Here is a 13,930-nt window from a genome sequence, read left to right on the forward strand (position 1 = left end):
TTATAGACAGAAGAATTGCCAAAGATAAATAAACTTTGGTCTCCCCACTAACTCCATACCCCTCAGTTGCCTTCTTCAAAGAATTGGTGCCATTGGAGGCCACTGGTACAAGAACAATTGTGGAGTTGATGAGACAAATGGTGGGGTCCAGCCTTTGTGTGTGTGTGTGTATGAATGTGTGTGTATATCTATGCATATTGCCTGTGTAAAAGATTTTCTTTATTTTCTTCTCTTTTCTTCCTGGTCCACAAAGAGTTAATAAGCTCTGAGCCTCTTGCCTGGCCAGTGAAGGACTCCTGGCTGGGTCACTGGGGAAAGGAGCCCTAGCAAGAAATCCTTTACTTAATTCTCCACTGTTAAGCATCAAGTGTTAATCACTATAAACTGGCTGGTTTGGGTCTTAGGATAGCAAAGAGTTAATGAAAGAAGAAAATTACCAAAAGTAAGCTATTTTTGACTTTGTAACTGCAAGTTTTGCCACTGCAACCGGCAACACCCCCATTCCTACCTTCCCTATGAAACACTGCATTATTGGGAACGTCCCCAACATTTCATATACACACATTTTCTTCATTATCAACTCATAATTTATTTATTATGTTGTCTATAATGTATGTGTGTGAGAACACAGTTGTCATGGGACATGGAGCCATCTTGCTAGTCCTCACTATCATATTTTAATGTCAAGTAGCAGAATCACATTATATTACATTTGGAGAATTAAGTGCTTTCTGAAGGTAGAAGTTGACCTTACACATCAAAGGTTTTTTTTTTAAATTTTTTTCTTTCTCTCTCCACAGTTGTCACATCACAGAAAATGTATTAATTATTCTATGTTTTTTGGTGAATTGCTTCTAGAAGTTAAGCTAAGCTAAATCACACTGCTTCCAGCTGTCTTTCTAGCTATACATTTTCCAACCTAGGACCCCTAGAGATTCAGGCTCATTTTTATTTCAGTTATATACTCATCCTGGAATAATGAAATTTGAGGATCAGTTTATAAAAGAACATTAGGATATTGATATTGCAAAATATTTATTTTTCATGCATGGAAGTCAGAGGACAACTTTTGGAAGTCAGTTCTCTCCTTCTACCTTGGATCCTGGGGACTGAACTCTGGTGGTCAGACTTGCTTAGCAAGTAATATTAGCTATGGAGGCACCTCATAGACTCAATATTGATAATGCTTTAAGTCACTAAATACTAACATTTCAATGGTACCTTTCCTTTCAAGGACAGTTCATGTCTACTATTTATTCCTATGGCTGAGAAGGAAGAAACTAGAATTATTCTGGAAAAAATCAAAATAAGACACAGGACACTGATAGTTTTCCTCAGCTCATATTTTCACAGCCACTTAAGGTGAATGAGTGTAGCTATAGGTTTATTGTAAAATTATTCAAAAGTTTGACCATAGTAAAAAAAGAGTTCTGTACTTCAAAAGGGTTCTGATGACAACATATGCATTTTCTGTCACGATCATCATCACACAAGATTTTATTTTATTGCTTGTTTCACATGTAGATACAAACTCTACACACTTGTGTCATGCAGTTGCTGGATATTTTAATTCTATTACTACATGCTTGTTTAAAATTCATTAGAAGACAAACCTATGTATGCCATGTACAAACAGACATACTTTGAATAAATGATACTTTATACAATAGTAAAAATTTGTTGACAGAGTGTTTTACATATAAAATTATTAATATTTGATATATCACATGACTACTCTGAACTTTGGTGTTTTAAAGTCATTTTGCACAAATTTCTAATTAGTTTCAGCTCAATCTCTAATTCATTCTAAAGTAACTCATGATCTAGTGAGTTAAGTAAGACTTAGGTCAGCTGGCTCTCATCCTATGGCTCTCAACAGCAGTGTTTCCACTTACACATCCACACCATGCAAATCACAAGACTGTTTTTCAACATGAGTCAGGATGAGGCTGTGGTTATTAATGATAGAATATTTAAGTGAGGAGGCCCACCTGCTTCATTTTGTAGCCGTGGAACTGAGGCTCTCAGTGGCCAGGAAACTTCACGTTATTATTAAGAAGAACACTAAACCCATGTTTCTTTTCTAGATGTCATTAGGGTGAGCACAGTTTGTACATGTATATATATGTGTGTGTGTATATATATATATATATATATATATATATATGTGTGTGTGTGTGTGTGTGTGTGTGTGTGTGTGTGTATTTGTGTATGTGTATATGTGTGTGTGTGTATATATATATCATCTGTATCCAGACATTACAAAAGGATGTTATTGCAGCATTCATCCATATAACAGTTCTGGGAGTGATCAAAGATTTTCCCTGATGAAATAAGCCCTTGAAGGCTTCCATGACCCACATATACTCTGTGAATTAGTATATGTAAATGAAATATATAGAGAAAGATATTTTCAGAACAGAGTTGAACAAGATGTTTTCAGAACCTTGGATATGTGGACTGAAGATTCAGAGCATCTGATATGTGCAAAAAAAAATGAATGTATCCTTTTAGCATCAATGTGTGTAAATATACAAATGTGTTAATAAAACTAGGATTTTGCATTTTGGAAGACTTTTAACAGGTGTTCTACTGTTTTCTGTTTTCCAATATGGCATAACTCACAGCTATTTTTCATACATGTATGCAGTATTTCAATCATATTCATCTACTACTTTGTCCTCCAACTCCTCCAAACTTCATGTCCTTTTCCCCTTTCTTTTTATATATCTCATTGAGTCCAAGTAATGCTGTTAATTCACAATTAATTCACCAATTAATGCTGTTCATAATGCAGGGATATGGGGTCCTTCACTAGAGCACAGTCAGTTATTAGGGACATACTTGGGAATAAGAACTGACTGCTTCTTTCCCAGTAGCTATGGACTGTCAAGCGTTCCCCAGGTAGGAGTGAGGATGCCCTTGATCTTCTTCCATCCTGCTGGGATGTTGACTGTCTTGATTCTGTGCAGGTCTTGTTCAGGGAAGCACAGTGGCTATAAATTCATGAGTGCAGTGGTCCTCTCAAGCTTAGCAGATGGTTCTGCCCCAGTCCTGCCCTCTGGATCTTACAGTTTCACTGCCCTGGCTTCCATGGTACTTCCTGCTCCATTTTGGGGACAGTTCTCCTTTTGTGACTGGGCACTCCACAGACTCTGACCAATTTGGAGACTTTACACTGACCAGCCGGCACTGTACAAAGAATCTGCTCTGCTGAGGTTTGTGAACTTCACTAATCTAAAGGTTCAAATGTTGCAGTCATTCCCCCTTCCTGGAAGCTAGTACTTTGAATGCAGTTTGAAGGAGAACCACTGGAAACCATATGTCTATTCTTTTATTTAGACGTTCATAGAAACAGCTTAAACTTTATAGTGGTTTTTAAAATACAAACAAATACATAAACACTTTATTGCACATGGGGAATACTTTGGACAAAGGACTGGGAAAGACACAAACAGGTTATGTGACAAGACTGGAGTTTTTCCAGGGTCAAACCACAGGGTGTGTGTCCTGACAGAGATCTGCCAAGACACATATTGCACTTTTCTTTCCAGCACTTTGAAATCTGATCTACAACTATTCCTCATATGCTGTGCTTTTGTTTCTTCCTTGAAATATACTACAGAGGTTTTTTCAAGACTAAGAACTATGTACCATTGAAAATTAGCTGTCTACACAGAGGAAGTTAAAGAAAAGGTCAGTCTTATTCTTCAGGGGAAAACAATTGACAAAATAGTGAGGCAAATGTCTGTAAATAGATGGAGCTACTGCAAAGCTTGGTTTCATAAGCATTGGTCTACTTGTGAATGCTTTTTGAGTTTAAGAAAACCATGAATCAGTCAAATCTTTCTGTATCTACATTCAGCTCTCCCTACCACCGAAACCCCTCCAAATAGTGCAAATGCGTGAAGGCGCTGGCTGTTGCAGTCATTCAGCAATAAATAGTAACTCTAAAGCTAGTCATTTTTATTCATTCTAAGTTAAAATGTAAAGTGCATTTCTGAGGCTTCATAGCCATCCTCTCATCCTTGATGGGATTACCAGTCAGGCGGTGACATTTTCAGCTCCTGGTCAGGGGATCTTCCTGGATCTTCATCATATCCCACAGTCCTATCTGTAGTTGTTCCAGGATGATGTAAAGTTAGTTTGTGCAGTCTTTGTGGAAAATTCAAGCACAGAGTAGTATCCAGTCACACAACTTCCCTGTGGTGCTATGGCACACATCTATGCTTCCTCGTCATCTGGACGGCTTGCTGCAGACCCAGCGTAAGTTTTCCTCGCAGTCCACAGTGGCAACATCTGTGTGGTTCAGGGACACGCACCTCTCAGACCCCGTCAAATTGAACCTGTCAAACCATGGAGACACTCAGATTTATTTCCAGTCTGTCATTTCTAGCCAGTTTCATGACAATAAACTTTGCGGTGACCTCTGCCCTTTCTGTTTGTTCCCTGAGTAGGAAGCATGAAACACAAGACTTCCAGCCAAGCAGCCGTGGTCTTAGGTCTGGAGATAACAGACAACACTGGAAGGGGATCATTCGTAGAGAAAGTAGGCAGAGCTAAAGGCTCTCTTTTTCTGATTTTAGTGGGCATCCCAGTGAAAGTTCACTATCGTATTTCTACGATACCGTATTTTCCTCTAGGTCCTTCAAGAAGCACAGTTTAGGGGGCTTAGGGCCTGGTCATAGCTATTTTCATCAAATACTGCTATTTCCTTTAGACCATCGATGGTTGTCTTGTATTCCTTGGTAGCCTAGCCATAGGTACACAACCATGGGCCACATGCCAAATGTCCCTTTACCAGAAATATAGTTTGTTTTTAAAAGAGGGCTTCACTATTAGACTAGGCTAGCCTTGAGTTTGCAGAAACTCACCTGCCTCTGCCTCCTGGGTGCTGAAACTAAAAGCATGTATCACTGTGACTAATTTAGAAATATAGATTTTAAATACTGATAGTGTATCAGTCCTTATACAAATGTTAAGGGAGTGAGAAATTTATTCAACTCAGAGTTTACACATTGCAAAGATCAGTACTAAATTTATAGAGTATTCCTCAAAACAGTAAGTCTGACTTAATAATAGGGAATGGCAGTGTGTTTATTGCTGGGGGGGGATTCTCCATAGATTCATAGACACTAGTAATTAGGCACTAAAACATTGTCCTTTGTCCCTATAGGGATAAAAACTGGGAAAGAGAAGTGACACAGGAAATTCTTTCCCAGCAACTGCTTCACTGCCCTTCATGAGAAGTGCCCTGAGACTATGTCAAACTCACTAAGACTGCTGCCCACACTAGTGTTTTGCTAAGACAAAGTTAAGGGATTAGAAGGAGTTATTTAGTGAATTTTAATAGTAAAGGATGACTCTCAATAATCCCAAGGAGTATAATACACATAAAAGCAGTGATGAGAGCTTTTTGTGAGGAAGAACTGAACTGCCATAAATAGTGCAACTTAGAAAGAAGAGAAGGGAGAAAACGTTAAAGAAGAAGAAAGAAGAAAAGGAATTTATGCCTTAAGGAAAGTGTCAGCCCAGAGAGGGCAGAGAGTTTTCTTGTGACTTACCGGCTGTTAAATTCTTTGTCGTTTGCCCATTTCCATGTTTGATTAGATTCATTTTTCAGCTTAATCCAGTGTCCCAGTCCACCAGCAAATCGCTTCAGAAATGTCTTAAAGCACAATGGAGTCAGGTTACAAACATGACTGAGCACCATGGCTAACCTGATCATTGCTAGCTGTGCATGGCATCAGCTCATCTCAATTGTTGGTCTCTGAAACTAAGCAGTCACACCACACTGGGAGACTATTCAGCAGTCACACCACACTGGGAGACTATTCAGCAGTCACACCACACTGGGAGACTATTCAGCAGTCACACCACACTGGGAGACTATTCAGCAGTCACACCACACTGGGAGACTATTCAGCAGTCACACCACACTGGGAGACTATTAAGCAATCACACCACACTGGGAGACTATTCAGCAGTCACACCACACTGGGAGACTATTAAGCAATCACACCACACTGGGAGACTATTCAGCAGTCAAACCACACTGGGAGACTATTCAACAATCAAACTACACTGGGAGACTATTCAGCAGACAATCATTTTGGCTTTTTAAATTGTTCATGCAGTGCCCCCCCCCCCATGACTAAGTTTCGCTGCATGTGAGACAGGTGCCCAGTTTCCACTTAGAACAGAGCAGAACCAAGATCTAAATAGGACAACAGTGTCTGATGAGATCAGTTGTGAATCTTACCATGTCCTTTTCCAAATCAATAACAGCAAGAGTAGCAGCATCTTCAGAACAAGAGTGTTGGGCTGAGACCCAACTCTTGGTTGTGGTAGAGAAAAGGTAACACTTCCTTTTGTATGAAATCCACTCATTCTCACAGGTAGCAACATGGTGGTCTGATGACTCCAAATTCTCATACAAGCCTGGGCAATTGTACTTGCCCACTGTGGACAGAACGAACATTTGTTTTAGTAACAGAAGAAAATAAACCCTCTTCACAGGTAAGCCTAGTCTTGGGGACACTCTGCACTTTGTAAGGAAGAAGAAAGCAGACCTCAGCTACCACCTGTCCAGTGCCCAGTGTCTCTCCGGACAGGATGGGGCATGAACAAAGGGCTATGTTGTCTTGGTTGTTATGCTAGAAAGTGTCAGAGAAGTGGGGAAAATCTTAAAAATAACATTTGGGCAAAAAGGAGAAACAAATATTGTAAACTCTAAGTGATGTTTTGGGCATAAGTGCACCACACAGGAATTTTATCAAGGGCTCATTTCAAACAGCAGAGGATAAAGTGCATAACGAGGCCCGTGAGGAGGTGGAGGAAGGAAAAGTGTGATCAGAAGATACTAGATGAAAAATTTCCAATTAAAAATACAGTAAAAAGGAAGGTGGAACATTTCTTCAAATTGTAACATTTATTTGTAAAAGACATAGATATGTCATGCATGTATGGTGGCATAGCATGCCCCAGATGGCTCTGGGAGTTGTTGACTGTCGTAGTAATCCAGAGGGTTTAGTCTGTTGGCTTGAGATAAAAGGCAAAACTATTGACCACTTTTTGATTAATATATAGGATGGATACTATTTTCCCTGCCAATATGAATGAAAAGTCTAAGTGATGTTTTGGACATAAATGCACCACACAGGAATTTTATGTAAATATATATATATGTATATATATATATATATATATATATATATATATATATATATATATATATATATATATATATATCCCCTTTCTTGTAGCTGTAAATGTGATCACCCTACATAATTTATAAGTCAGACACCTTAAATATTTCTACAATTGTTGCAGCTGTCATTGAGGGAGCATATAGTGTATTTCATGCTGATCATAAAACTGTTTATATGTCTGAAATGTTTCTAAGTCAATCAAAAAGTCTGATTAAGTAGATCAACCCATTCATTTGAGCCATATGTGAGTGCTTACTGTTAGCCGGCTTTGAGAGAACTCATAAGCATAGACTCACCACTGAAGGCAACGAGAGCTATCATTAAGGACATGATGATGACCACTATAAACACAGCACAAGGGATAGGGACTTGAATGGATCCTTCATGATGCTTCTCAAAATGTATGCTGGTGCCATGGTCTGAAAAGGGAGAGAAGTAGGGTGAATTTAGACTGTAGGATGGAGCAGTTGATGCTTTTTGAGGAATATAAAATTAAGCATAGCAATGCATCATCCCACTAGTAAAAAAACATTAATAGTCAATTTTACCAAATTCTGAGTGCATTTGGAAAATGTCTTGTTGGCTAGAGATAAAGCAAGGCAAGTAAATTGCTGACTGAATAAGGTATCTTCACTATATATGTATGTATGTATGTATATATGCATAAATACATCATTTATATATGTATTTAGTAGGTATAATGGGTATATTTCATAGCTATGAAAAATACAGGCATATCATTATTTAAGACTTTTAAGCACCCACTTGCTGTAGGAGACATATAAAAGGAGTACCCTGGCTGTAGTTTAAGTTAGCTACTGCTTATGGGGGATGGAATGCTCAGAATAAATATGTTCAATGTGAAATTTATGCATAAATATCCAAAAGTAGGATTAAAATAAAAAAAAACTGAACACTTGATTTTGCTTCTTGGTAATGCCAGTGCAGATATGGAACAACTGCAAACTTTAATATATTAATGCTAAGAGATTAAACTGGAAAGATACCTTGGAAATATTTTTTTACAATGCTATGTGCACATAGGGGCTGGAGAGATGCCTCAGCGTTTAAGAGCATGTACTGTTTCTGTAGAGGAGCAGTGTTTGGTTCCCAGCACCTGCATCAGGTGGCTCACAACCATCTGTCACTCCAGCTCTGAAGCTTCCAGTGCTGGCTTCGGGCTTCTGAAGGCACCTGGACACACATGACCTACACTTCCACAGACGTAAGTAAAAAACAGTGCTATACATATACCACTTATGATCCAGACACACTCACTCTCTCTCTGTGTCTCTGTCTCTGTCTCTCTCTCTCTCACACACACATACACACACACTACCTCTTAAAGAAATAAAACATGTTCTTAAAATGCCTTGCACAATAATATTCACAGAATTATCACTAAGATGAAGTCCTAAAAATAATCCAAATATCTGTCAGCATGAGAATGAATAAATTTGGTATTTCCACATAATGTGATTCTACCAATTAAATAAAACCCTGATGCATACAATACGATAAATCTAATAATGATATATGAAAAATAATGTTATATGAAAAAAGTGTATTCATTAAAGATTACATAATATATATTTCAATGTAACTGGCACATTAGAGTAGACAAAATAAGGTGTGGTGTCAAATATAAGACAAGTGTTTGCATTATGCTTATGAGAATGGCACCTACAGAATGTCCTAGAGTCATGGGAATATTCAAATATTGATGGGCACTGTAGCTACACATTTGTTGTGTCCTTATACCACACTCCTGTGTTCATTCATTGTATATAAATTATAGCATGGTCAAAAATAATGATGTAAAAGTGAACAGGGAAACATTACATTTTCTAAGATTAGAATAATAAAGGAAAAGTAACAATGATATAAAACATATGGAAGATATTTTTTCTTCATTTAACTTTTTCCATAAAGGTTGAACAAAATCACAGTTACCTTTAACTAATAAATGTTTCTATGACAAGATCTGGATAGGTAGAAATACATCTATTCTAGTGTATAAATAGGATTGCAGAGGGAAAGTCAGTTTTTGATTTTAGATTTTGGATTATTTTTTTTGCTGGGTGAACCTTCAAGATTCAAAACAGTATGGCCCCACAAGAATGCCCTTATAAGCTCCCAAATTTTCCAGTGTAATTTTTTTTAATGCTCATGGAAGTTTTAATGTAAAATGGCTCCTTGAATAAGATTATACTTAGCAGTGAAAACCAGTCTCCACAGTTATAATCCAAACACTTAGGAGGCTGGTACCAGAGGACTGTGAGCTCGAAGCCTTTGGCTACAAGGTAAGAAGCTCTCTCAAATTTGTTCTCATTGTAAAACATTTAACTTTTCATTGTAGATGACTTTTTATAACTAAGAGATTATTTCTGTAGACTGTATTTTGGAATTTGTGGATTCTTTTTTTTTCTTAAAATATTTTGTTCCAGATAAGCTTGGAGAGGAGACACAGCATGCATAGCATCACCAACTAGTACATTTTGTAGGATTTTCTTTTTCTTGGTGAAAATCTGATTTCAGGCCCTCTAAGAGAAGCCTTTATCGGTCCTGCCTAGGTCTGTTTTCCCTTGCCTTCCTTTTTATACTCATACACAATTATCTTCAGAGGTAGTCTTCAGTAGCTTGAGTAATAGGTTCAGAGACTGATCTAGTTTCGTTTCTCAACATATGATAGTCAGTCCCATTGCTCAGATTCAATTTATCAATATCTCTGACTGCACAGCAAACACACCCACATCCAAAGCAGTCCTAGACCTCAGCCAGCTCAACCCATTAGCCCACCTGGTGGGTAGAGTATAGAGACCAACTCCCAGGTGACACTACTATATTTCCATCATCAAGGGTCATTGCTAACCACAGTTCAACTTGTCACCTAGGCAACAAAACATCTCCCCCTAACAGCACACTCCTGAGGCCTGTGCATTAATGGAGAGCATGAAAACAGATCCACCTATTTACCAACTTTCTGTCACACAAGGAGGAGCCTGTTGATTCCATTGCTACTGTGTTGCTAAGGTCACGGCCATGAGAGCATAGGTTAAACATACAAGGGTAGATAGAGCTGATCCCAGGCCAGGTCAGGAATTTCTGCATTTGGTCTCTCCTACATTCCACTCTTTATTATAGTTTCATTATTATATGCCTTTAAAAAATGTTTTAAGTGAGACATACAGGTTACTTAGGTATCTAAAAATGAATATTGTAGACTTTATATCTATATGTTTTTTGACTTCATGCTCTCAAACAGGGGATGAGTTTTTAAAGGTAACAGAGGCTTTTTTTTTTTTTTTTACAGCAAGCCAACTTGACAGAGAAACACTAAGATAATAATTCGTTCCTAACCAACTATCTTGGTGGTGTTTGTCATAGCGTATCCCTTTATTAACTGGATAGCTCGTATTTTCAAATAACTCTCATTCCTAAGTGCTAAGAGCTGGAGGGCTCCTCACCACTCAGATAGGAACAGAATGGAAAGATTCTGACAACAGGAAGAATAATGTGTGTAGAACAGACAGAAGAGACAGAAATGTGAAGGCTGATCATGTTTTTGTAAAAATGAAGAAAAATGTATAGTTATAGAATTTGAAGTGATTCATTGAAGGAGAGAAGTAGCATAAAATGGCAAAATCTCCTAGGTTCCATAGGTCATTGCAGAAGATGACATTTTAATGACAAGGTTACCCATACAACACTGCATATGTTCAGGTGTGTGTAATGCCGTTTTCTCTGAGCCTGGAGACCCAAATGTCGCCCACCCCCAGAGGATTCATGAAGAGAATACTAAAGAGGCTAGACACACAGAAAGCAGGCAAATGAACAAAGAAACAACAAGACCATAACTTTTCATGTGGAAAATAGAGCTCTTCATAAAGAGAAGGGTAAGACTTATTGATTATGTATAGGTGGTTATGGGAAAATGATAAAGAATAACTAGGTCAATCCAGAAAATTTCCCATTTAAATCTAAGAGTTGAGATGATACAAATTGATTCAAAGGAAAAGTCATTTCAAGTTCTTCTGAAATTCATGTAGCTCCCTCTCATACAAGTATTTTGTCTTCTCATAGATGGAGCGGTATTTACCTGTGCCGAGTTTCTCTTTGACTGACAGAAATAGAACATAATGAACTCCTCTGATAATCTCTCCATTCTCTGCTCTATTCCATACATCAAATGTAGAGATCACTTCAGAATGTAAGAAATCACATGACTTACCCTTCTCCCCTCTCTCCAGATGTGAAGAACTATTCTCCGTTATAGAGCAGTCTTCAGAATTCATCCTTTTAAATTTTTTTTCCCCTCAAGGTCCCCGGTTAATCTCGAGTGGTCCACGACGAGTCCTAGCTCGAGCTGTCTTGTTCAGAGTCTGGATCTCTGAAGATTTCAGCCTTTATACTTGATTAGACAGGCTCCACCCCTTCCTCCTACCCGCTACATGCTCAACTCTGCCAGTTCTCTTTAATTTATGCTCCAGTGGCCTAGACACTTCACCGTGTGTTGTGGTGGTGAGCTGCGGGTTTTCCCTGCTGTCTGAAATGTGCTTTCTCACAACTGTAGCTTCAAGAGGGAGAGATAAAGAGGGATTTTCTCAGAATTGAAGACATCCTTCCACAAATTTTTAGAAAACACAAATAACTTTGGAAATGGCATAATCTAAACCAGGAGCTAAAAGTTTGAGATTGCTGTATTTGATATGGAAAAGCACTGGATGAGAGCGTAAAACTTTCTCACACAATCCTTTGCATTCGTTTCTTTTATCTGTAGGTATTTACAGGCAGTTTTTGAATACCCATTATGTACCTGGTGCTATTGCTGGCCAGAAGATGTACTGTTGAGTAGGGCTCTTAAAATCTCTGATTGTTCTGGTAGCATGTGTATAGTAGAGGATTGCAAATTCGATCTTCAACAGGAGAAGAGGACCTTGGCCCCATGAAGGTTCTGTGCCTCATTGTAGGGGAATGCCAGGGCCAATAAGTGGGAGAGGGTGGGGTGGCAGGCATGGGCTTTGTTCTTGTTGTTTTTGTTTGTTTGTTTGTTTTTTGGAGGGGAAACTGGGAAAGAAGAAATTTACGTGTAAATAAAGAAAATATATAAAAAAAATCTCTATCCTTCTGACTATCTCTCTCTCACTTGGACAAGTTCTATATAGTTGATTATGGATTTGAAAAGTGTGACATTCACTTCTTTTTCCCCAGAGACTAGTTCTTTCAAGTGTCAGGAGTTGCTTTAGTTCAGGAAACAGAAAGCTTGTGGTCTGAAACTTCCTCGCTGTGCTCTAAAACTGTTTCTCTTCAGTTATCTATTTCATCATCCCTTGCTCATTTTCTTGTCATCCTCCACTGTCAGATTTCCTTTGTCTCACTGCAGAGCATCTCCTTCTATTTTCCCCTGTTTTATACATGTGTCTGTGGCCTCTGATCTTTGGAAGGTGATCCCTGTACACATGTCTTCCCACGATATCCATTTCACTCAGATAAATTATTGAACACCACATAAAACAAATGCAGAAAGTGTCTGTTTTGGTAACTCAAGTGTGAGGATCCAAAAGATAAAAGTATCATTCTGGTTAATAACCTTGGTACCCAAAGGCCTCAGTCACTCCTGGAGTAAAGTCACCTGGTTTGCCTTTGTGAAGATGTAATGCTTAGGACGGTTGGAAGGTACCACACAGACAACTGAGGTGAGCCGGCATGTGAATTTGTCTGCTTGAGACGCAGGCTGGTACATGTTGGTCCTAATGAGCCTTTTTGTTCCCAGTATCATCCCAGCACAGCAGCTGGGATGAGGTTAAGTATGTTGTATCATCTTGCTGAGAACGTTCAGGTCACCAAAGGCTTCCTAATAAAGCTTCCCTAAAATCCAAAGGCCTTACAGCCAAGAAGAGCCTCTACATTGGCCTCTGGCCACTTCCTCTACTACTTTCTCTCTCCAACAGAAACCTTCTTGCTGTTCCACGGGAGTGGCCAGGAGCCTGCCGCGGCAGGGTCTTTAGGTCTTTGGTTGTGTCTTAGAGGTTCTTTCTCAATGAGCCTATGTGCCATGCTTTCCCTTAATAAGTAAGGTAATTAATTCAGTGCCAGGTAAAAAGGCAGGAAGGTCCAGATACTCACGAATACCAAGAGATGTGCTCTTCTGACTCATGCCTGCTAAATGGGATGAGGCTTTCATCGAGCTTAGAACTGACAAAGATTAGGCAAGGAGAGTCATCACAGCCAGTCTTTGTTATAGGCCGGTCCCTAACTAAACTCTTTAAAGGAAAAGTGCTGCTCAACTGAGCATTTTTTAAAATTTCTTCACCTTTAATTAAACTCAATTTTTAAAAATTTTATTATGTATTTATGTGTGTGCCTGTGAGTCATGTACATTTGTGCTGATTCCCACAGAGGCTAGAAGGTGCCATGGAGCTAGTCACAAGCAATGTGAGCTTCCTTAAACAGTGCTGGGAATTGAACTCTGGTCCTCTGAAAGAACAGTAAGAACTTTGTACTACTGAGTCACTACCTCCCAAGCCCCATATTTACTTATTTATTTTCCTCTCTCTCTCCCTCTCTCTTTCTCTTTCTCTCTCTCTCCCTCCTTCCACCTCTCCTCCCTCCCTCCCTCCTTCCCTCTCTCTGTGCCTGCCTGTCCACCTGCCAGTCTGTCTGTCTACCCACCCATCCACGTATCCATCCATCCATCCATCCATTCATCCATCCGTCCG

At 38.9% G+C, this 13,930-nt stretch overlaps 1 protein-coding gene across 1 annotated transcript; it reads right to left on the reverse strand.

Annotated features, from left to right (window-relative positions):
• Positions 1-3,317: 3,317 nt before the first annotated feature.
• LOC116099672 (early activation antigen CD69-like) lies at positions 3,318-11,590 on the reverse strand. The gene is made up of 5 exons (XM_031383598.1): positions 11,443-11,590; positions 7,508-7,630; positions 6,263-6,462; positions 5,565-5,668; positions 3,318-4,346 (listed from the first exon to the last, which is right to left on the reverse strand). The coding sequence occupies exons 1-5, from the start codon at positions 11,504-11,506 to the stop codon at positions 4,238-4,240; spliced, it is 600 nt and encodes a 199-aa protein (XP_031239458.1). The 5' UTR covers positions 11,507-11,590; the 3' UTR covers positions 3,318-4,237.
• Between the last annotated feature and the right edge of the window lie 2,340 nt (positions 11,591-13,930).

This window comes from Mastomys coucha, unplaced genomic scaffold (assembly GCF_008632895.1).
Source record: "Mastomys coucha isolate ucsf_1 unplaced genomic scaffold, UCSF_Mcou_1 pScaffold20, whole genome shotgun sequence".
NCBI lineage: Eukaryota > Metazoa > Chordata > Mammalia > Rodentia > Muridae > Mastomys > Mastomys coucha.

Coding starts and splice junctions, on each gene's coding strand:
- LOC116099672 (XM_031383598.1), bottom strand. CDS start 11,506: ATGAATTCTGAAGACTGCTCTATAACGGAGAATAGTTCTTCACATCTG. Junction 6,463..7,507: donor AGCTCTCGTTGCCTTCAGTG/GTGAGTCTATGC, acceptor TTCTGTCCACAG/TGGGCAAGTACAATTGCCCA. Junction 5,669..6,262: donor TTGATTTGGAAAAGGACATG/GTAAGATTCACA, acceptor TTGTGCTTTAAG/ACATTTCTGAAGCGATTTGC.